The sequence below is a fragment of the Panthera pardus genome, unplaced genomic scaffold, assembly GCF_024362965.1.
Source record: "Panthera pardus isolate Hobbes unplaced genomic scaffold, ASM2436296v1 HiC_scaffold_8, whole genome shotgun sequence".
Taxonomy (NCBI): Eukaryota; Metazoa; Chordata; class Mammalia; order Carnivora; family Felidae; genus Panthera; species Panthera pardus.
Genome location: NW_026527013.1, coordinates 56,932,520 through 56,956,359, shown reverse-complemented (window position 1 = coordinate 56,956,359; position 23,840 = coordinate 56,932,520). Strand labels below are relative to the sequence as shown.

Below are 23,840 nucleotides of genomic sequence, written 5' to 3'. Positions count from 1 at the left end.
GTGGGGGTGCACAGGGCTACACACATAGAAGTTCCCACACTGCATTCTAAGAGGATGCTATTCAGGAGCCGGGTGGTGGGGGGGTGTGAGTTCCAACCTGCCCCCCCGACTAGCGGTGTGACCTCAGGCAAGTGACCCTCTTGGAACCTCCGTTCACCCATCTGTACAGTGGGGTCAACAACAGAATCCCTTTCCCGCAGAAGAATGGGATTTAAAACATGACAGGCGCATAGAACAGTGTCTGGCCCACTCTAAGCACATGTCACTGTTAGCCACTGTCATTCTCTATGACTGCTCTGTCTACCAAACCTCCTGTTGGGTCCTCCTAAAGCCTGAGTTCCTAGAAGCCCCCTCCCCTTTGCTCTGGGCACAGGAGCCCCAGCTTCCACCCATAAGCACCTCCTTGATGGCAGCCTCCAGGCAAGGCTCTTGGTTCCACTATATAATCATCACCAGACGCTGGGAGGCAGAGACCTTGTGCCCATTTTCCAGGTATAGCCTGCAAGGCTCAGAGAGTGCAGGGAATTGCCAAGTCCCTGCAGCTGGGATGTGGCAGAACAGGGGCTGAAACCCTCCTTCCTCTAGCTCCTGGACCCTCATCCTCCCTCCAGCGCTGTAAGCTGAATGAGTGGCCCGGGGCTTGTGAAGGGCAAGTGCTCGGAGGAACAGCTGGATGTCAGGCAGACTGCTGCCTCCTCCAGGATGCCCCTCCGGCCAACTGGCCTCACGTTCCAGGGTCTCTTCCTCCCCGACCACGGGCTCACTTACCCACTTTGGGTGCATCATTCAGATCCGCCATGTACCCCTTTGGGGGGCTGGGGTTCTCTGTCGGGAAAGCTTACTACCGGGAGGGGGTGGGCCTGGGGCAGTCAGGGGTATGGGCAAGGGTTGGGGGCGGGGCTGGGAGACAAGTGACCCACAGGGAGAGAGGGGAGCAGAGGTAGGCAGTGGTGAAGAGGAACCTTCTGGGGAGGAACCCCAGCCTTGGACTGCTCAGTGTCCACTAGCATCTTCTGCCCTCCCTCAGCCGGCAGCTCCAGGAAAAACTGGTCACATTGCTGGGAGGCTCCAGGGGTGGGGGGAGGGTATGCCAGTAGGCATATATCTGTGGAAGGGCCTTATGAGCTGAAAAGCTCAATCTGTGTAAGAAAGGTGCTCAATTGTTTAAATAACACGATTTTGGAAAAGTGGTTTCTCCGATACGACAACCTCTGGAGGTAGGAAACTGAGGCTCGGCGGCAGTGAAGGCTGAGAGGGAGGAAGCCCAGTGCTCCGTAACACACTCTCACAGCCCTGGAGCCTCCCTGGTGGGCAAGGGGAATGCTTCACATGGAGGCCATGGGCTCCTGCCATTGGGGGCCAGCCCCACTGCCCTCCCCCACACCCCGCATGGACAGAGACTTGCTGCTGACTGTCCCTCAGCGCTCTAGAGTGGGGCTGTCCACGAGCACGTTCTGCGGGGACAGAACTGTCCTAGATCTGTGCTCCAAGGCACATAGCCACGTGTGGTTGGTGAGCTGCACCGTGGCCAGTGCACCAGAGGGACTGGATTCATGTTACATTTTAGTTAACTTTAATTTCGATCGCCACCAGTGGCTGGACCTCAATGCTGTTAAAGCACAAGTTCCCCCAAGTTATTCTCTGAGTTGAAGGCAATGCTGGTGAAAATTCAGCCAGGATCGCTCATGGGTCTTAATGCAAGACTCCCAAAATTCACATGGAAGAGTACCTGCCCAAAACAGCCGAGACAATTTTTAAAAAGAACCAGAGAGGGGTTTTGTCCTAACAAGAAAAAAAACCATGAAACTCAAAGTCTGATGCTTGCACAGAAATGGACAGGTCCTCTAACCCTGAATGTGGATTTTTTCTGTTCCCTGATCTGTTCCAGGTCCCTAAAACACTGCCTGGTTGGTATAAGTAGCAGGTGCTCAATAAATATCTGTCGAATGAGTGAAAAGATCCAATTCATGTAGGAATTAGGTGGAACCTGAAGTCAATGGAGAAGGGACAGACTGTTCAATAAATTGCTTGGAAACAACTGGCTAATCTATGCAGAATAATAATAGGGCACGCTGGGGTGGCTCAGTCCATTGAGCATCCTACTCTTGATTTCAGCTCAGGTCATGATCCCAGGGTCATGGGATTGATCTCTGCATCAGGCTCTGCACTGAACGTGGAACCTGCTTGGGATTCTCTCCCTCTCTCTCTCTCTCTCTCTCTCTCCCTCTGCCCCTCTACCTTGCATATGTGCGCGTGCTCTCTCTTAAAAAAAAAAAAAAAATTGGACCCCTCACGTTGTATGGTTCCCTGAAACAAATTTCAGCTTAAAGTCCTAAAGGGCATACAAATATCCTGAAGAAAGTATTTTAAAACTATATTTATGATGCGGGGCAAAGCCCCTTTTAAAATAAAACATGAAAAGCCAAAGAAATGAAACAATACTTGTTAATTTAGCTAATTAAAATTAAAACCTTCCATGGGGCGCCTGGGTGGCGCAGTCGGTTAAGCGTCCGACTTCAGCCAGGTCACAATCTCGTGGTCCGTGGGTTCGAGCCCCGCGTCGGGCTCTGGGCTGATGGCTCGGAGCCTGGAGCCTTTTTCCGATTCTGTGTCTCCCTCTCTCTCTGCCCCTCCCCCGTTCATGCTCTGTCTCTCTCTGTCCCAAAAATAAATAAAAAACGTTGAAAAAAAAAAAAAAAAACCTTCCTGTATAGCACACTGGATTGTATATTTGAAAGTTGCTAAGAGAGTAGATCTTAAACGTTCTCATCACAAGAAAAAAGATGTAACTGTGTGGTGAGGGATGTTAATGCATTGTGGTCATTTTGCAATATACATAAAAATAGAATCATTACATTGTGCATCTGAAACTGATGTTATATGTCAATTTATCTCAATTTAAAAAACACAAAAAACAAAAAAAACTTTTGTTAGATGAAAGAGCACAAAGTTAAAAGACATAACTGAGAACCACTGAACTGCACACTTTTTATAAGGGTGAATTTTATGGTGTGTGAATTATATCTCAAAAGAAAAATTAGAAAGAGGACAAGTGACAGAAAATGTTTGTAATTACAAATGATCAGTATCCATGATAAATAAAGAACTACTAGTAAATCAACATGACAAAAACTGAGCAAAAAACATGAACTAGAGTGTATTATACTAAGCTACATAAGTCAGGCAGAGAAAGATATCGTATGATTTCACTCATATGTGTAAGAAACACAACAGATGAACACAGGAGAAGAGAAGGAAAAATAAGATAAAAAGAGAGAGGGAGGCAAACCATAAGAGACTCTTAAATACAGAGAACAAACTGAGGGTTGCTGTGGGGTGTGTGGGGGGGGGGATGGGCTAAATGGGTGATGGGCATTAGGGAGGGCACTTGCTGGGATGAGCACTGGGTGTCATAGTTAAGTGATGAATCACTGGGTTCTACTTCTGAAAGCAATACTACACTGTATGTTAAACAACTTGAATTTAAATAAATACATATAAAAAATATATAAACTGGGGGCACCCAGCTAGTTTAGGAGAGCACGCAACTCTTGATCTCGGGGTTCTAAGTTCAAGCTCCATGTTGGGTATAAAGATTACTTAAAAAAAATTTAAAAAAAATATATAAACTGGCATTTTATAGAAGAGAAAATACAAATGGCTAAGACACATACAGATGCAAAGCTAGAAAATGCAAACTAAAACGACCAAGAGAGAATTATTTCTACCCTCTGATTGGGGGTGGGGAGACAACACGGACTGTTGCCAAGCATGCGGGAGCAAGACGACCTTTCGGATCCAGCAGCAGAGAGAGGAAATGGGTAGAGCCCCCTTTTAAAGAGTAAGTTGGCAGCTCCTATTTCAATGGAGAACGTGCCTACCTAAGCCCCCATGATACCGCTTTTAGCTAGCTTCCCTGCAGACGCCCTTGGGAGTGTATGCTGAGAACAGATCCACACTCCTGGTCATAGGTGGTTAGTAATCATGAAGAAGAAGTAGGAACGACTGGCCGGATCGGTGATGTGAATAGCCACACCAGGGCCTACTACACAGCAGTGAGCAGGAGGGAGGGGGCCATGCACACGGACGGGGGAGATCTCCCAACAGCAAGCCGTGCGGCGATATCCTAGTAGAGGACGTCCACAACTCCAGGCCCCAGATGATGTCAGCAAGGCCGCAGCAACCGTGGCTAACACTTGGATACGACTTACTCTGTGCCAGGCGCTGCTCTGAGCACTTTACACACCCGCTCGCGTACAACTCACACCCTGCGAGGTGGAGGCTACTGGGCCCAGCCCCACCGTACAGAAGAGAGGCCAGTCTGAGCCCAGGCAGGCTGTCTGCAGTTCCTAAGAGCACACACACCCACGCACGGAATAAAGATCTGGGGGGAGAGGCTCCGAAATGACAAGAGCCAAAGGGAATGCTATCCTAACTGGAAGGCTTTCATTTTCCGTCGGGAACATATTCCCGTGCCGCACACATAACTCAAAACAGAGCTAATCTACACAGACCAACACTGGTCGGTTGAGGGACTTTCTTCTGCACTCCACCTGCCGATGCAGCTCGGACCCCCACCCTCAGGACGTCTCTGGCAGTTTGCCAGTCCAAGAGGTCGGCTTGGACACTAGGCGAGCCCCAGGTCATTCCAGCCTCCCCCAGGAGGGCACGGGCCTGGGTCTGGGAGCTGGCCTGTGCCCAGGAGCAGGTGGGAACGCATTTTCCGGACAGAGCTCAGGGTGGGCTCAGCAGGATATGGCCCTTCCTGCTAGTGCGCTGCTCCAGCCATGGTTCGTGCAGTGGTGAGGCTGTCCTCACGTGCCGCGAGCCACGGGCTGATGGGCGTCTCAGGAGAGAGCACCCTGGCAGATGTGAGGTGTCTGAGACTCTTAGTTCTTAGCTGAGTGAGGACCAGTGACCCAGAGACCTCTGGCTGCTCCCATGTAAATGTCCCGTTCCTTACACCCACCCTGTGGGTCGAGGCCTCTCTGAACCCCCAAGACAGAGCAGCACTTCCATTGGTGCCAGGGATGGCTCAAAAGTGGCCCCAAGTCTCCCTAAATCTAGAAGAGGGCACAGGGAAGAGTAGAGGGCATGTGTCCGTAACCACTGGGCAGTCTGGCCACATCCCCAAGTTTGGAGGGGTCAGTGCCAGGCTGACGTCTGATGACCCCCAATCCCAGAGGCCCCGGGGCTGGAAACGCTGTGAAATATGAGGCTGAATAACCAGAGCCCGCCAGCGTCTCCTCCTAGGGAGTAGTCACAGCTCCCCTCCCCTTCCGCTTGCTATTTTTGGCCGGGCTAAGAATAGCCTGCTTTAAATACCCTTCTCCCTCCTTAAATCTGCTCTCAGGACTGCCCCCACAGCACCTTTCTAGAACTCCTGGCGGGTAGTGGCCACTCAACAGACCCAATTCACACATCTCCCACAGGACCTTGCTGAGATTTCTGCTAGCACCGGGTTTACCTGTGTCCTTCCTCCCCGACGCACGCCTCCGAGCCCAGCCTGCACCTGCCCTGGGAGATCTTGCTCAGACACGGACACCATTATGCCCTTGCCCAAAGACCTTTGTGCCCCTCGTCACCCAGAGAATAAAATCCAACCCCCCGAGCCTGGTATTCATGGCCAGGTGCAGCGTTTCACAGCACATCAGCCTGTACATTCATGTTTCCAGAGAACCTACTGTATGCTGGGGGCTGTTCTAGGTGCCAACAGGGCCCTGAACTCCTGTCCCCATGTTGCTCTATCAGAGAAACCCTTCATTCGGCTGCGGCTCTGCCTGTGAGCCTCTGCTCTCCCCACAACAGGGTCCTCGGGGCGGCGGTGGGGGGGGCCGGGCCCACCGCTCACCGGGCTCCAATCTCCTCTACGACAGCATTGGCTGTGCCAGGTGCTGCTGTAGGTGCCATTAGCGCAGTGTCATGGCCTCACGCATGCTCATTTTTAAACCACAGGTGCGTGCAAAGGCCCCGGGGCACGAGAGGAAGGCCTGCCCCACGCTCCCGCGGGGCTGGCAGGCACTCACTTGTTGAAGAGATTGAGGCCAATGCGATAGTGCCTCTTGCGGATGACGTCGTTGCTGAAGGCCGGGGAGTCCCAGCTGTTGCGGGTCTCCTTGTGGTAGGTCTGCTTGCTGAGCGTCTGCTCCCGCAGGCTGTCACGGGACGACGATTCAGAGCTGCAGTTGATGGTGTCGTTGGAGTTGGACGTGCTGTTGATGCTGTCGTTGTCCCCGTCCGAGTAGTCAGACTCGGACCTGCTCTGCCTGTTGGCCGAGCCGTTGATGGCCAGGTGGCTGTCCAGGGGCCGGGGGGGCCGGGGCCGCAACTCGGGCTCCTCCCGGGGAAGGCTCTTCGGGGGGCCGCCCAGGGGGCCGTGCTTGGGGCTGCCCTGTGGCCCGCCCAGGCCGCGTTCGTAGGCGCTCTGCCTCTTGAGCGAGCCGCGGTCCGAGCGGTCGCTGAGGTCCACGGAGCTGTCGCTGGGCGGCTCGATGGTGAGCAGCGGGAGGTGCTCCATGCGCAGCCGCTGCTCTTGCCGTTCGAGCGACGGCGTGCTCCGGCAGCTCGTGTCCGTGTCCCCCTTGTCGTCTTTGTGGGCCAGCGCCCAGTAGTCCTGCGAGGCGCCCCCGGCCCGCAGCCGCGGGTCCGACTCGGCGCTGGGCGGCCGGTGCCCGGCCTGTGAGAGGGGCAGGGGGGGCGACAGCTCCTCCTCATCGATGTACAGGGTGACGTCGCTGTACGAGGCCGTCATCTCGTCCAGTTTGTGGTGGTCGGCGCCGTGCAGGGCCGGCTTGGGCTCGGCATCCCGGGCCCGCCCCGTGTCGGCAGCTGGCGCCTCCCCTGAGTGCAGGCTGCGGCAGTGGAGGGCGTCGTCGATGGACTCTGCCAGCGATTTCACCTGCCGGGAGAAGGCGTCCTCCAGCTCCGTGATGGCGTCCGCGAAGTCGCTGGATGGGGCGGGAGACTTGAGGGCGGGCGGCTCGCCGAGGTCGCCGCGCTCCGACGGCACCAGGGCCCCCAGCTGCGAGCCGTCATCCGTCACCGAGACCTGCTTCCCCTCGAAGTAGGAGCTGTGCACCTTCTCAGGACCCTCGAAGGAGAACTGCATCCTCATGTTGGACAGCACGATCCGGCGTGACATGCGGTTCTCCGACATGGAGCTGCGCAGGCGCTCGAAGTTCTTGTTCATCTGGTACTGGCGGAAGGCCGTCTGGATGGTGCGGGCCGCATGGCGGGTCACAAGGCGGCCTCCATACTTGCGTTCTAGCATCTCCACCTGGGAGGGGAGAGGACAGGACGGTGAGGACAGCCCCGTGCGCTGGCACAGCGCCTTGCCCACCTATGCTCCTGCTGGCGCCCAGCCCCGTGGCAGCACCATGTGGAGAGAGAGGCCTGGGCACATCCCAAAGTTGATTCCGGCAACCACGGAGGCGAGCTGGTGAAGGTGGGCAAAACGGGGGTTCCCAGGCCAAATAAAATGGAGCAGCACCACGTGAACGCAAGATGTTCCCTGCGGGACTTCTCAGAACCTTTAAAAGGTGGTGAGTTCCCAAATTTCTTTGGCCACAGAAACCTTTGGCCCTAGTGCATCTTGCGGGCCTGTGGTTTAATGAAACTTGGGAGATGCTGGGAGAGGTGAAGGCAGCCCCTGCAGAGAGGAGGGACCCATGGCACGAGAAGGTTAAGAGACCCGCCAAAGATGTCAGTGAGATCCTGGATGCTGAGCAGGGGCTGCAGGCTTTTGGCCTTATTTCTTTTCTATAGCAGACAATGTGCTCTTACTAGCTGGGGGCAGGTGTGTGTGTGTGTGTGTGTGTGTGTGTGTGTGTGTGTGTGTGTGAGACTGAGCTTCAGGGAGGCCTGAGAGAATCACCTTACTGAGGCACAGACTTCGAGGCCAGATGCCCACGCTGCAATCCCGCCCTGTCCTCATTAGCTGTGTTACTCTGCATAAGCCTTGAAGCCGTGCCCTTCCCCAGTTTCCGTATCTATAAAGTAGGGGACAGACTCAGACCCACGTTGTAGGATCATGGCGAGCACCTGATGACATAGATGCTAGAAGGCCCTTGATGGCATTCCTGGAAGGTGTTTACAATTTAGGGGGTCCCCAAGGCCCCTCACTAGACAGATGGGGAAGCTAAGGCCCAGAGAAGACACTGAGCACATGGCTGGAGGCCTCCAGACTCCAGAGTGAGTCCGGAACCATGTGTCCTGCTCATCCCTCTCCTTGATGAGGCACGGAGACGGGGCAAGGCTGCAGGCAGGTAGCACTGCCTGGGACTCCCCCATGTGACCCATGAGTCTCCCAAAGCCCTGAGGCTCATGCCAGCGCTCGGTGACCAAGGACAGCCCAAGGGCTGCTCCCCGCGCCTTGTTCCTGAGTAGGAGCCGGCTCTGTAGGAATCAAAGAGAACTCAAGACAAGGAACTGGTTTCTCGGCCAAGCCAGGGCTTTTGGGGTGCTGGGCACAGGGGGTACCTGATGTGGGGCCAAAAGAGGTCTCAGGTCCTCAGGAGTGAGGCACATGTGCACCACACCCTGCTTGTCTAGACCCCACCTGCCTACTCTGTGCCCGGTATCACACCAAAGCTGGTGGCAGACAGAGATAAGGTCCCTGCCCTCAAGAAGCAAACAGCCTGTCCAGGGGAACAGACACACACACACCTAACTGAAATAGAACCAAACAGATGCTCAGCAAATCCAGGCTATGGCCCGAGTCAGGGGAGAGGGTCACTCAGAGCCGTGGTGGGGTGGGCCGGGAACAGAGGGCTTGGAGCTTCACGCACATCAGTGCAGGTCCTGGACCCCTCACTTCCCGGATCTGGGATGTCAGCTCCCCCCCGAAAACCGAACGCGCCAGCTCTCTGGGGCCCACAGGCAAGGGAGCGGCAGGCTGGGCAGAGCGGCTCTCTTCAGAGGAGAGGAGCGTGGAGTGTGTGTGTGTGTGGGGGGGGGGGTGGGTGGTGGATCAAAACGACTTTTCTGGGCCCAGAGTCAGCCAGGGTGGGTCTGTTTTTTCTCCTGCCCTGAAGTTACTGAACACCATCCAAAGAGATGACCTCACTTCCACATCTGTAAGCAGACTTTGTTTTCTTGGGGTTTTGAGTGGGGCTGTGAAAGCCAATGGAGCCGATAAAGGGCCCAAGGCTGAGCTCTAGGGAGCCATTTCTTCTCCGCCGTCCAAGGCCTGTGTTGTGGGCCCCCTCACGTCACCTTTGGGGGTGGGGTCACGATGGCAGTGCCACCAGCTCAGATCCAGGGTTCACTTCAGGGCTCTCTCTTCCCTGCTGACTTTGGACCTCAGAATCCAAGTAGCAACCCTGCTTGCCTGAGACTGGCTCCCCAGATCTGGGGGAGGGGTCAGGGGAAAGAAGAGGGACTTTGGGAACGCAGAAATGGGCTCTGTTTTTGTCATCAAAGCCCCTCTTGGTCCAGGACACATGCTGGCCCAGGCCTGCTCTTACGCATTGCCTAGACTCCCCCTGGTCATTCTTCTGTCTGGGCCAGAACTGACTCAAGGCCCAGTCTGAAAGTTTATTGGGGTACAGGGGAGGGAATCCAATCTCTACGTGCTCACCTGCTATATATCACCCTCGCCCAATACTCACGTGACATCCAGTCTGCAGAGGGGCTCTGGGACTCCCCACTTCTCGGAGGACAGAGGCTCTGGGAGGTAAGGTGGAGCTGACCCGTAGCGGGGGCTCTCCCGGCAAGCCCTCACTCTCCCTTTAAAAGGACACTTCTCAACATTGGGGGAGGGATGGGGAACAGAGAGGAAACGCCCTTCCACTAAGCAGACCTACCACTTCTTGATGACTTAGGACTCTTGTTCTCATTGATAGGAGACTGCCAGAAGGTACAGAGGCCCTGAAGCCAGAGGGCTCCCTTCACTAAGCGGGACTCCGTGTTACCCTATTGCGCACCCTGCTTCCATCCGGCAGCTCCCATGTAATCTGTCCTATTCCCACTCTAGCTAGGATTGCCAGGAAGTCAACAGCTCAGAGACCCTCTCACCTTTCCACCACCTCTTCCTTGCCATCCTTTCTACCACTGCTGTTCTGCCTCAGGGCCTTTGCGCCTGCAGTTACCACTTCCTGGAAGGCCCCTTCCTCACACACTCCATTCTAATGCTAGCCTGGGGAGGCCTTCCTCACCACCCTTATCCAATGCTGGCGCCTCCCACAGTCACTCCATTTCTTCCCCCTATTTTATAATCTCTGGGGTTTGTATCACGTTCCGGAATTAAACTGTCTTTATTGCTAACTTGTCTGCGGATCCATCTTCTGGACCACAGTGTCAGCTCAAGAGCTGGGGCCTCGCCCTGTCCATTGTCGACTTCCCAGCACCCAGCACGGTGTGTGGCACACGATGGGCTTTTGGTTAACATGCGTGAGATGAAAATGAACAGCCGTGGCCACGGTAAGACCAGATGAAGCAGGCAATTATTTATTTCCATGGGCCTCTCTTAGGTCTTCAACTTCCTTACTTCTACTTCAACGGTTCTGTTGGGGGTCTTTTACTATCAACTGTTTCTGATCCACTTTGGATCTGGGTGGAACTGATAAACGGAACAGAGGTGGTCCTCACCTGTTGTGGGCCTGGCTACGGGGCCAAGGGACACAGGGGACGGGGGGCTATTTGCTATCAGGCCCTGGCCACTGGCCAGGCTCCCTGTCTCCCAACTCACAGGCAGAAGGCTGAAGAGAACGAGGGCTGAGCAAGTAGGACTGTCCAAAGCCGCAGGGTGGAACCGAGAACAGGGAGAGGAGGGGCCTGTAGGGGATTCTGGGGGTGGGGGATAGGGAAGATCCGCCCTGGGCAGTACCTGCATTGCTCCTCCGAGCCAGGTGCCACACCGGGCCCAGACCTCTGCTCTGTAAAAGACACGTGGGAAGACTAGGAGGCAAATGGAGGGCAGCAAGGCGAGGGGTCGATGTGGCCACACATCGGGAGGAGATGGGAGGAGATGGCCCAAGGAACTCCCAGAAGCTAGGGGAAGCCGGCCAGACAAGTTGGGCCTTGCACATCTGCACAGCTGCTTGCTGCAGCCTCAGGTTCTTGCCATCAGTTTCACACGAGAATTCTTATTAAAGTACCTACTACGTGCCTGCTCTTGAAGTGAGAGCTCTCCGGCCCCGGCCCCCGCCCACCACCCAGCCAGGACAGGCCTCTCCCCTCGACCCCAAGAAGCTGTCTTTACTTCTCCCTGGAGCCCAGCCACGGGGGCGGGCCGTGCGCCCACCTCATTCTGCACACAGGTGCCAACCTCACGGTGGGTCTGGGCCAAGGCCCCTGCCTTGGGAGGAAGTGAGCCCTCAGTGAGGTCGTTTCCCACGAGAACACAGAGTTGTAAACCGAAAGGGATATAATAAGCAACCTCGCCCGCTGGCTGTGGATGGGCTTGGTGTTCTTTTCAGAGCCTGTGCTATTTATGTTGTAAACTGACCTCCCGCCCTTCTCTGCAGGGACTCCTCCCCAGGGCTACCTAAGGTTCAGCCCTCTCCTGGGACCTCAAACCCTCAGTGTCTGGCCACCTAACCTGTGTGCATGGCCATGAGGACTGTGAGTGGGGGAGAGGCGAAGTCCTGACACTCCAGTGCCCTCACTCTGAGAGCCTCCACGGGTCGGGAGGAGCAGGAAGGGCAGCCTGGGCCGATGCAAAGGTCACAGTCGTAGCGCGCGTGCGCATAACCATGCTTCCATCTGTGGGAGAGCACAGGACGCCGGTGTCCGAGAGCCGAGACTCCTGCTGCCCAAGGCAGTCCCAGCAAAGGGCCGCTCGTCGTCCTCCAGGCAGAGCAGCCCGGCTGCCTGTCCCCGCGTGGTGGGTCCTGCCTACCTGCTTGTCCTGCAGGTCCGAGGAGAGCTCATAGCTCTCAGAGAGTGACCGCGAGCGCTTGATGGCCTCCTCCTCGGCCTGCTTGCGCAGGATGGAGGTCGAGTGCTGCAGCTTGGGCCTCCGTGTGCGCTGCTGTTGCCCCGGCGGGCCCGCGTACAGCCCATAGGCTCCCACCGACGTGTGCTCGTAGTGGTCCGGGCTCAGGCTGGAACCAGGCGCTAGGGGGCCCTGGTAGGCCGACGGGCTGTCCAGGGACGTGCCGGTCTCGCTGCTGGGGGCCTCGCCCTCCACGCTGCAGGGGACAGAGAGAGGAGAGAGGCCTCCTGTGAGTGGGAGACAAGACCCCGGGGCCTGACAGGGAGCCAGGAGGTGGGAGGGGGCTGCAGCCAAGAGGCAGCCCCCACCCCCACCCCGCATCCCCTGCAACACCGTTTAAGCATCCAACACACTTTACTGATTGATTTTGCTTATTGTCCATCTCCTACATGAGCGTGTCAGCTCGTGAGGACAGAGGTTTCACCCACTACACGCAGTGATGAACCCCAGTGCCCAGAGTGGGGCCTGGCACACAGTAGGTGGTCAGTGAATATTTACTGACCCCCTCAATGACTCCGGTCACCTTCTCTGCCTCAATCCCACCACATGGATTGAGTCAACCACGGATTTTTGTACTTTTTGTTCTTATTTTTTTAAATAAAAATTAACAAAAGTGACTCTTCTCTCCACACCTACTTGGGCATCAGGCACTGTAACATTTGTTATGGGCTGAATCGTGTCCCCGCCCAGAATTTATATCTTGAAGTCCTAACCCCAGCACTTGAGAATGTGTGTTAAGAGACGGGATCTTCAAAGAGGTAGTTAAATTACAGTGAGGTCTATTAGGGTCCTAATCCAACATGACTGGTGTCCTTCTAAGAGGAGATTAGGAGTCAGACATGCACAGAGGGACGACCATGTGAGGACACAAGGAGAAGGTGGCCACCAAGGAGAGAGACCTTAATGACACTAACATACAGGACTTCCGGCCTCCCTCCGGAACAGTGAGAAAACAAATGTTACCATTTATTTATAAATACCAGTCTGTGGTGTTATGGCAAGCTTGGAAATGAATACAGTGTCATACATATATTTTCTCTAAATCTTTTTTTTTAAATTTTTTTAATGTTTTTATTTATTTTTGAGACACACAGAAACAGAGCATGAGCAGGGGAGGGGCAGAGAGAGAGACACACACAGAATCTGAAGCAGGCTCCAGGCTCTGAGCTGCCAGCACAGAGCCTGACGCGGGGCTCGAACTCACAGACTGTGAGATCGTGACCTGAGCTGAAGTTGGACGCTTAACCAACTGAACCACCAGGCGCCCCGTATTTTCTCTAAATCTTAAAACCAGTCTGCAAAGAGTTATTAACTCACTGTTTCCAGGTGGGGAAACTGAGGCCCACAGAAGTACGGGTACCTGCCTGCGGTTGCACAGGTAGTGAGTGGGTGAGTCCGGGGGTCAGCACCTAAGTTGGCTGGATTCCAAGCCCGGGCACACCCCTCCACCTCACCACCCCTCATCCCTCTCAACATTCCAAGCACCAGACTGTGGGGACAGAGAGGGAGTGGCTCATCCCAAATTCGTGAACTCAGAAAACAGACATTGGTTCCTTCTGCAGACTACCTTTCAGCATAGGACAAGGAGACAAGGTTGTTTCTCACACGGTTTCCGGTAGCCTCTCTGGTCAAGCCTTGCCATTTCCCTGTCCCTGCAAGACATCAGTCAACCTTTGAAGGCTCTCTGATCCCTGGGTCCAGGGCAGGGGTCTCTCTGGAAGGGGCCCAGCAGAGAGAAGGGAATACAGCACCCCCTCTCAAGCTGCAGTCCTTCCTCAGGGGTTCTGTCTTCAGACCAAAGGGAGCACCCCACACGCAACATCCCTGGGGCCAAATGGTCTTCCCCCGCCCAGCTCTGCTACATTGTCCCCACACATCACAGGGCCTGGCAGGGCTCCCTGCCAGTATAGAAGGTGACTGTTCACGGACTCCTGGGGACGACAGACTCGGAGTAGGGGCAGAGGGAAACAGCCTGCCCTTTGGTTCCAGTTCTGCCCCGAGCCAGGGATGGGCTGCAAATCCCTGCACTTGCTTTCCAACTTGTAGGTCAAGAATAGTACAGGACTTCCGCTCCACCAACTGGCTCCGGCCTCCGGGGACATGCGGTGGGTGTCCTGTGACAAAGGACATCCCATCCTGCTCCCCAGAGGCTAAAGTGTGGCAAAGGTCCTTCCTTGGGGAAGAGGTCTGGGTACTTTGCCTTGATGTGGCTCTAAATCAGGGAGGGTCATCCTTCACTTCCAGGCCTGCCTCCCCATCCATTATCAATGTGGATGGACTAGACCCTCTTAAGGTGTCAGAGGAATATCACCCTTCAAGACTCCTGACGTCACAGTTACCCAACGGCTGTTTCCTCTGGGCCCCATTTGTGTGCACTGGGTGGGGGAGTAGGGTGGGGTCTAACAAAAGTTAAAATTCCCCTATTCTATTGACATAGCTTTGAACAGTGCCTCACAATAAATACTCGGTGCCTTGATCAATAGTTGCATGGAAGAGAGAAGGAATCCCCCTATTAGACTCGTAGGTGGTCGATCCCCAGCTTACAGGCGAGCAAGCCTATCCACGGACAGATGAGCCAGAGCGCCTGCCTTTGCTCTGGCCCCCACACGCCTTCCTGCCTTGCCCTTTTCGTGCAGCCTCCGAGCGCCTTGCAAGGAATTATTTCTACACATACATCCCCCCTACTGGAAATGCTTCATTCGGGGGCAGAGTCTGTTTTTCCGAGCAAGAGGCTGACAGGAGACAAAATCTCATCCTCGAGGACAAGCAGCTGGGGCCCTGCTCATAAGGTTTTAAAAGAGTCTCACAACCCCGGGTTTCCAGAAACACGGGGAGACCGAAGGGGCGGGCTCTCTGCAGGTCCCCAGAGCAGGAAGCCCTTCTGTGCCTCACGGTGGCTCCGTCAGGGAGGGGTGGGCCTTGATACGCCCCAGGATAAGGCAGTGGCCACCTCTCGTGTCTGCGGGGGATTCAACCCTTTCCCTGGGCCTTGCTCACCGGGCCTAAAGCAACGGTGAACAGGCAAAGGGGCATTCTTACTGGCAGCAGTGGTGATGAGTCTGTGAATGTGAGAGGCTGTCTTCATTCCCCGGTTGGCTGTGGTTTGGGGCAGAAGGGGCCGAGGAAAGAGAAGCAGGCGACAAGCCTCTGGACTCAAGGGCCGTATGTGGCTCAGTAGCCGGGGAAGGGCCTGGCTGCCTCGAAGGCTGGGGGCAGGGGCAGGATGTCTATGGGTGGTGACCTGACAGGGATGCGGCACTTCCTGGGGCTATGCCAGCCCAGGATCCTTGCTCTGGGCATTACCTGGCTCCCACTGTCTTAAGGCAGCAGGTTCCAGAACATGCTCAGGAGAGAGGGCCAAGCCTCCCCTCACAGCCAAGGGAAGGGGTCTGACGGTCACTCGCAGCCTTTCTCTTCACCATGAGGCAGCTGCAGCCTCCCCCCCATCAGCCCTACCTTCCGTACACACCCAGGCTCTGCTCTCTTCTCAGCAGATGGTCCAGGCCACCATCACTGCTCCCTGGATTATCACAACAGCCTCCTCGGTGGTCCCCCTGCCTCTCTTCTCCCCATGGCTGCCACAGTGACTCTGATAAAACATAAGATCAAGTGCTTCCCTTGATCCCCATTACACTTAGAAGACGCTGTCCTTGCAATGTCCTTGAAGGCCTGACCTCAGCTGCTCTCATCTTAGCTCCTCTCCTTGCTCATTCTGACTTCCTGATTCACGGACTTCCTCTCTGCTCAAAGGGGTCAGGCATCCTCCTGCCTCAGGGCCTTTGCACTGGCTGTTCTCTCTGCCTGGAACACTCTCCCCCAGATCTCTGCTAGCACCAGATTTAAAAATCATAGCTCTCTCTCCACTCCCACCCCCAGATTACTGGTCCCTTTCTTCTCTTTTGTTTTTTCCTTTGGTGACAATCATTACTTCAAAACACACTGTATAATGCATTTATCTAGTTTTTTGGTTTGTCGTCTGTCTCGGACATCAGTGTATAAGCTGTAAGAGAGTGGGGGCAATTTGTCTGTTTTGCTTGCTGATGTTCCCCAAATGCCAACCCGCGTGCCCAGGTAACAGTGCTCAGTAAATACTTGCCAAAGGAGAGAAGGCATTTCCCCAGGCCTGCTGGGAGCCAGGTCCCGGAACATAGTTTCTCACATCATTCCTGCCAGACATCGTGGGTGCCCCAAACCAAACTCATGCTCTTTCTCCACCGTCACACAGTGACACGAGTCAGGGTCCTGGGTGTCATCATCACGTCAGGCCCTTCCCCACAGCCAGCCCCCACCCCCGTCCCACTCAATCTGTCACCCAGTCCTGCTGAATCTACCTGAATGGTATCCTCTCGACTCGTGCAATGTGGCAATGCTTCCACGGCACCAAAATCAAAAACAACCCCAGACCATCCTGGTAAGAAAAGAATTGGCCAGGCCATCCTACCGCAACCAGCATGGCCCCACCACCGACAAAGTCCTCTGATACATAAGTGAGCACTGCGTGAAAGTACGTATGCAGCGCAACAACCCACCCTGAGCCCGAGGACGATCAGAAGCCACACGCTATTCGACACGAAAAGAGACTCCTTTCTTAATCTGAGCCAAACAGCTGGTGAACAGAAAGGTAACTTTTTTTCAAGTGAAAATGCCCCATGGTGACGAGTATGGCCAATAGCCACTCTCAGAACATCTAAGTTGGTATAAGTTTTTCAGAGTACTAGATGGAAACAGCTATCAAATTCCACTTGAACATCCTCTGACGGAACCCGTAAAGCTACTTTACTTATAGCAACGCCCTGAAACTCACGGGCCCCTCGGTTCTGGTTAGTACTCAGCTCTGCCCCCAGTTCCTTCCTGGGGGAGGAGGAGGGTTGTCCAGTGTGAACAGAACAGTCATCCTCTCCCTTCCCACAGCAGGTTGCCCTAGGGACGGAGACCTTTGCTTTATATGACGGCCACGCTTGACATAGCAGGGATTTGGGGGTCAGGGAACTATCAGGCCCAGCCCCTGGCCTCCATCCTCTGCTGCCCCAACCCCCTCTTCCCTCCCCTGCCTCCTGCACCAGCAGCCCACCCTGCACACCATTTCTTTGCCACGGTGATTTCTGCACCAGAGCACAACATCTCACCACCCGGGTCAGCTGCCTTTGGGAAGCTTCTGCTACAACCTGCGTCCATCAGCCAGGCCTGAACACCCTGGAGTGGGTCCTCAACTGCACAATGGCATCCGGGATCTCTCCTAGACACCTGGGTCATATGCAAATCAAGGAGTGGGGCTGGCACCTGTTCCAAGTGGCTGACAGTCCCTGGCAGTTTAGAATTTCTGGAACATTCTACGACAGTTAGGAGGCTGCTGCCCAGCACTCTCAGAAGGTGCTCCTGGTCTGGTAATCCCTCTCCTAGAGATTCACGCTAAGGAAATGAGCGAATCTGCAAAGCGGTAAATGCAAGGAATTTCACTGCAGTGTTGTTTCTAACTATAAAAGTTTGGAAATAATCTAAATGCCCGTCAACAAGGGATTGATTTAAATTACTTATATATCCATATAATGGAAACAATGTCAAGCTCTGGGGAAGATTCTGGTTTGATGGCTGTTCTTATGAAAAAAGACAAGGTTTGTCTGGCCGACCATGAGCTTAACATGAGCTGATGCAGTGACACAGCTGGGAAGCCAGTCGCTAACATGAATATAAAGCCAGAAGCAAAAGCAGCCTGGCTGTCCACTACAGGTGTCAGATCACAGCAGAGGACCGCGTCTGGGCACAAACCGCTTGCTTCTCCTCGTTTGTCTGTGGCAGACATTGCTAATTGATCACAGATTCCCTCCTGCAGATCTCCTCATGCCTGACCCCAGCTGGCTCGTGGCAAAACTCTATTTGCCAACCCCAAATTACAGTATGCCAGGAATAAAACTCCAGGTCTAGAAACCACCTCTCACAAAGAGCTGGGACTGGTTGGCAGGAGAAAAGCAGCCAGAGGGGAGGGAAGATGCCTAGCATTAAGCCTCTGACAGGCTGACAAGAGAAGGATGGAACAGATGTTTGCAGACAGAACTACGGCCGAGGTTGTCCTCCCTGAGAAAGTATGTGCTCATGTGGTTAGCGCTGCTTAGGAAGTGATGAGCTCTCTGTCATAGGAGATGTGCAAGCTGCAGGTCAGATACCTGTCAGGGATCTAGCAAAAGAACTCCTCTACCGGCTAGAATCTGCTATGGACTGTCTGAATCTGCACCCCCCACCCCATGCATCCCCGCTGCCCTTCACTTGCATTCTTCTGCCTCTGAGGGGCCACACTCTGTTCCAACTCAAATCCCACTTCCCGCACGAGGCTACCCCCAGCTAGTGAAACCCCCCATTCCCACACTCTGTCATGGTGTAGATTACCTGGAGAAAGAGAGAATGTGAGGGGTGGACCCCACCCCACCGGGAGTCCCATTCCATGAGGGATTGGTCCCTGGAAGTCCTGGCCTCCAGCAAAGACTGGGACCCGACACGGGCTCCTTTCCGAGACTAAGCTCCACATGGGCACAATGGGGCTCCAGAGGTGAGCTGGCCCGGCACAGCTAGCCAGCTGATAGCTGGAGCTGCACACGGATGTGTCCCTTCTGGCCCCTGTGGCCTAGGGACTCAGAGCCCTGAATCCTGAGACAGTGACCCCAACCTCCTCCTCCCCTTCTCCAGTCTTCCAAATGTGCCTTCCTCTGCCAGAGGCTGGTGTGTATGATATTTATGTGGGGAAATGGCTGGATCGCTACAGAACAGCGTCTAGAGTTTCCGACCGCCCTAGGATGATGAAAAGCACATAAGAACTGAAAACACATTTTGAAAAGTGTAACATCCCTGTGCCTTCCTGCCAAGCGAGGGGGCTGGATGGCCTCCCTGCTGCAGCCTCCGAGCCAGATTTCTGGGTTGGAATTCTGCTTCTACTGCTTACCAGCTGAGTAACCACGGGCAAGAATACTTCCATGCCTCAGTTTCCTTTGCTGTAAAATGGGGGCAGAGTCCTGACTACACACGCCTGCTATGAGGCTTAACAGAGTCAACACATATGAAGTCCTTAAAAGACTGCTCGCTTCATAAAAGGCATTTTCTAAATGCTGTCTCTGGTTATTCTTTGACTGATAGGGCCCAACCTACACATCCCGGCAGCTAGAGGTGGGGGGCAGACAGGCCCAGCGTGTGAGCCAGGGGACCCGCCTCTGCCCGCTACAGGGCCTCTCTCTGTGCAGACAGCCGCCTCCAGCCATGGGCTGGAGTCATTGGTGACGAGGCCCTAGGGAGGGCGGGACAGTCCCAGAAAGGGACCCGGGCTTCGTGGCTCAGACGCCACGTCCTGACTCTAGCTGGGGAGTGAGTCAGGGCCGGGGCGGGAGGGCCCTCAGCCACTCGGGCCACGGATGTCTCTAATTATGGCCTTTGAAGTCACGAATGACTTTTCTCAAGAAAAATGTTAGAGGAGGCTCCAGGCAGAAGCAAGGGGGCATGGGTGAAGACGGGACCCTCTGTTAGCAGGCTGGCTATTCACCCCAACGTAAGGACGCCGATCGTAGGAACAGTTAATGTCTATATAGTTAGCAGTGCTCTAAGCATTAAATGTGACTCAGTCCTCGAAACCACTTTACAGGTATGGAGAGGAGGTTAAGCTCAACCCGAAGGTCATACAGCGAGTGGGTGAACTCAGAACCCACGCAGTCTGGTTTGAGTCTGCACACTTACCCACTGTGTTCACATGACCCCTTAATCACACACACGGGTTTGGGTCATGTAGTGGTAACTCTCCTCTGTAAAGCCTGCTGCATACAGGTGCCGTGTTAAGTGTTTAAACTACATGGCCTGTAACCCAACTACCATCGCGGGGAGCCAGGAGGGAGCCGTGCCTTCCGTATGTGGGCTTGGGGCTTGGTGGAGTCGAGTCACTAGGCCAAAGCTATCCATGTAGGGAAGAGCAGGGCTCGGACTTGACCCCAAGCAGGTGTCTCAGCCACCCAGCTGTCCAGAGGAAAAAGCATGCCATTGACATGCCGAGGTAGAGCTGGGGTCCAGCGCCTGGGGGGCTTGGGGTTGTGCACGGTCACGAGATAAATAAGCCTGGGCTGTGTGTGGCCAGGTCTGGTCACGTAAGATGGCAAAGCCACCCGCTTCAGAGTGGGCTTGGCCCATGCTGGAGGAAGCAGCACTCTAAAGCCTGCCTGTGGTTAAATGTCCATGCCAGGAGCCTCAGCCCAGACTGACTGCTGGCAGTCTGCACGGGCCAGAGCAAAACAGCCTCCTGAAATACATATGCCCCTCGTGCCTCCAGGCCTTGTGGCCTCCCAGTGCTCTGCTTTCAGGGTTTCTGATTTCCAGAAAGGGAGTCTAGGCCAGGGCAGGAACAACTAATTCCCAGCCCTCACACATTCTGCCGTGGGGCTTCTACAGCTCTTTGCTGCCCAGGCCATATTAACTGAGGTTTATCACTCAGGAGGGGATGGTTTTGCTCTGCTCCAGGTCCTGGGGGAGGGATGCAGATTAACTAGGGCAGGATCCGGGGAGGTGAGGGTGGGAAGGAAAAGGTGGCCATGTCCTCTGAGAAAGAACGGGGAGGGCTCAGCTGCAGAAAGGCAGCCTTGGGACCATCTACAACTCCCAGGTCTCTGCAGGGCCATCCTGGGGCAACGGGAGCAGGCAGGTCAGTCACACCAGAAGTAGAGTGAAGGCAGCCTGGTAGCTCTGGGGATGTAGAGGTTTTTAGCAGTTCAGCTCTTGGGGAAGGGGCTGCCTCAGGAAACAGCGTCCACGTATTTAATCCCATCAAGGAGACTCAGAAAGGATTGATGGCTTGCCCAAGATTGCAGAGTTCAGGAGCAAAGCCTAGACTCAGCTGTGCGACATGCTCCCAGTCTTTCCCACTCAGTGAAAAGTCCCCGGGGCCAGGGAGGCAGCCCCCAAGGGCTGGCCTGGCTGCAAGGAGCAGAGTACAAGGACACAGAGGGGTGGATTTCAAGGGAAGACTGAGAGCATACAGGAACGCACAGCTGGTGTGCCCAGCAAGAAAGGGACAGAGAAGACCTCCCCACGGAAACTGGGGAGGCCATTCTTAAGCAGGCCATCCACAACGTCTTCCCTGGTCAGGGTGGGGAGAGGAGGTGGTGGAAAGGCAGCACCCCCACAGACGCCTAAACCCATGATAAGTGTTCTTGGGAAGACAGGTGTCTGGCTGGTGACCGAAGTGACTTATGAACACCCAGCCAACGTCCCAAAGCTTTGTCCCTCCTGGGAGGAGGAGCTGGGGACCACCTAAACCAAGTCCTGGCAATGCTGGGCGTCTCCGCTGGGGGGCAGGGTCAGGATGAACGGGACCCAGAAAGAAAGAGCCTCAGGAGGAGTGGTGAGCAGGACGGGGTGTGCTTCTAGTGTGTACAGCCAGCGGCGATCTGAGGAGGGCCCAGGGGAGGCACTCGTGCAGGCACAGATGTTGAGCCCTGTGCTCCCAGCCTCCAGGCACTGCCACAGCCTGGCATGGAGGGGCCCGGGGAGGCTGGTGCCCTTGCAGGAAGGTGTGAAAAGACTTAGGGTGTGAATCCACATGAGGCACACACGCTCAACATGACTTCTGGCTGGTTAACCAAGAGCAAGGGAGGTGATGAGCTGTCTGGACAGTCCAGCAGAGACCCCAAAAGGGCTTGCTGGGGGTCAGGGGCAGTCAGGAAGGTTCCTGCTTTAACCGGTTCCCAAATCTGCTTTAGTGAGGATATACAGTAGTCACATCTAACTGCCCAGCACCACCCCCCTTCGATGACTGGCGGACCTCTCGAAGACAGGCAGGCAGGCTCACCAGGAGCCCACGCACTCTCCCGGCCCCTCGGCGGAGAGCGACTCCATCCTTTCAGCCACTCAGGCCCAAAATCAGAGCAACTCCTGGCAACTCTCTCTTCCTCACACCCTACTGCCCACCCGCCAGCAGATGTGGTTGCTCCACCTTCAAAACTGAGGCCGCACCCGACCAGTGGGCCTGCCCCCCTGCCCCCAGCCCGGTGAGCTGCTGTCACCTGTTCCCTGCATTGCTGCCACAGCCTCTCTGATGGGCTCTCCTGGCCTCTTACTACACACCCTTCTACATACAGAAGCTGGGATCCTATTAAAACACAACTCTGACCAGGTCCCTCCTCTGATCCCACCTCATTGGCTCACGGAGGCCAAGTCCTCAGACGGACCCAGAAGACTGCAAGGCCCAAACATTCTTCCTGCTACCCCTCCTCCATGCCCCCTTGGCCACCCCGCCACAGCCCCCACTGTCCTCCTGTTACTCTACATTCCCGGCACACTCCTACCTCAGGACATTTGTACATGCCGTTCCCTTTGCCTGGTGTCTCTTTTCTCAGATGTCTTCCTGGTTCACTCCCTCATCTCCTTCAGCTCACCTCATTTAAAAACCATACCCTTCCCCCGCCCTCCCTTATTCTTCCCTGCTCCATTTCCTTCTATAGCACTGAACCAGCACCATCACACCACTATATGTGAGGATAGGACCCCAAGAGCTGGGGCTTCCCTGCTAGGATGGGGAACTGGACTCTGTTAAAACACAACTCGGTCACTCTGTCGCTTCATTCAGCGAACATGTCCTGAATGCCAGCTAGGTGACAGACCCCTGCCAGGCACTGTGAGCGTGGCCGTGAACAGATAGACACAGCCCTGTCCTCATGGGCACACTGGGGGATGCAATTAATTAATAATGACGGCTTGTGTTAGGAACAGTAATGGAGGAAGCGTCAGGCACTGTAGGATGGTGAGCAGAGCCCGTGCCCTGGTGCCAGAGGTGGAAAATCTTCCTAGGAGGCATGTGGCATCAGCCAGGACCCGCGGAGGAACGCCACCCGGCAGTGAGGGGTGAAGGCTGAGCGGACAGAGGTGGGTATTCACAGTGCACATGAGGGATGGGACGGAGAAGTTCAGTCTGGCATATACAGAGGGGCGGGCAGGACCAGACCTTGCAGGGCCTTGTGAGGCTTGTTAAGGAGTCCGGACTTGACCCCGGGACCAGGGCAAGGCTGAGTGAGCAGGGGAAAGATGGAGAGGGGAGGTGGCAGTGCCTGGGGGACAGCACTGTCTACACCAGGTGGTGAGGAGCTATGTGGGGGGTGGTGAGAAGCTGGGAGACACCTGTGGGAGGAGTGGGAGGAAGGACAGGAGTCCTCAGGGTCCTGAATCCAAGTTGGCGGGGCCAGAGTCACCAAAAGTTGAGGCAGCAGAGAGCAGGGACACGGCAACGCAAGGGTGGCATAGGGCGGGGATCGGAAGTCGGGCTGTGGCGGGGTAAAGGGAAGAGCTGGTGCAGAAGCTTTTGAGGATGGTGGCTCAGGAGATGGTGGAGATGGGGTGGCAGCTGAAGGGGGCTGGGGGCTGCAAGGAAGACTGGTTGTAAAGCTGGGACAGACCTGGGCCCAGGAGGAGAGGGGGGCCCTGGGAAGGCCCAGGAGGAAAGGGCACTGGGCATGGGCTGGGGCCCTGAGATTTGAGCTGGCAGGGGGGGATGCAGCCAGGTAGGGCCCTTCCTCTGGGGGTCTCCCTGCTCCCTGAGGGGCAGGCAGGGGGGTCAGAGGGCTGCTGAGGGGGCCTGACCCCTCCCACCAGCAGGCTGGGGCTAAGGCAGGGCCAGCTTCAGGTCTCAACCAAGAGACCTTGGCCCGAGGTCTCAACCAAGAGAAAATGGGGGGTTTACTCCAAGCCTGTGCCCCACTGCAGGAAGTGGGCCCACAGACCTCTCAGGTGGACCCTGAGCCCACAACAGCTGCTTCTAGAGCAACCCTACATGGGTGCCCAGCTGCCTCTCTGCTGACTGCCCCCTTATCTCAGGGAAGAGAGCCACAACCAAGCCCCGGCCTGCTGACTCCCTACCCTGAGGCCTGCCCTGCCGAGGCCGAGACAAGGT

General features: G+C 55.4%; 1 protein-coding gene across 11 annotated transcripts in view; it reads right to left on the bottom strand.

Annotated features, from left to right (window-relative positions):
* IQSEC1 (IQ motif and Sec7 domain ArfGEF 1) overlaps nucleotides 1-23,840 on the bottom strand; it is a 425,063-nt gene that overhangs the window by 34,591 nt on the left and 366,632 nt on the right. For all 11 annotated transcript variants that reach the window (XM_053896942.1, XM_053896947.1, XM_053896948.1 and 8 more), the window contains 2 exons: nucleotides 11,840-12,131; nucleotides 6,027-7,276 (listed from right to left, as the gene is read on the bottom strand). In XM_053896942.1, coding sequence (XP_053752917.1) covers nucleotides 6,027-7,276; nucleotides 11,840-12,131 — 1,542 coding nt within the window. The remainder of the gene's footprint in view (nucleotides 1-6,026; nucleotides 7,277-11,839; nucleotides 12,132-23,840) is intronic.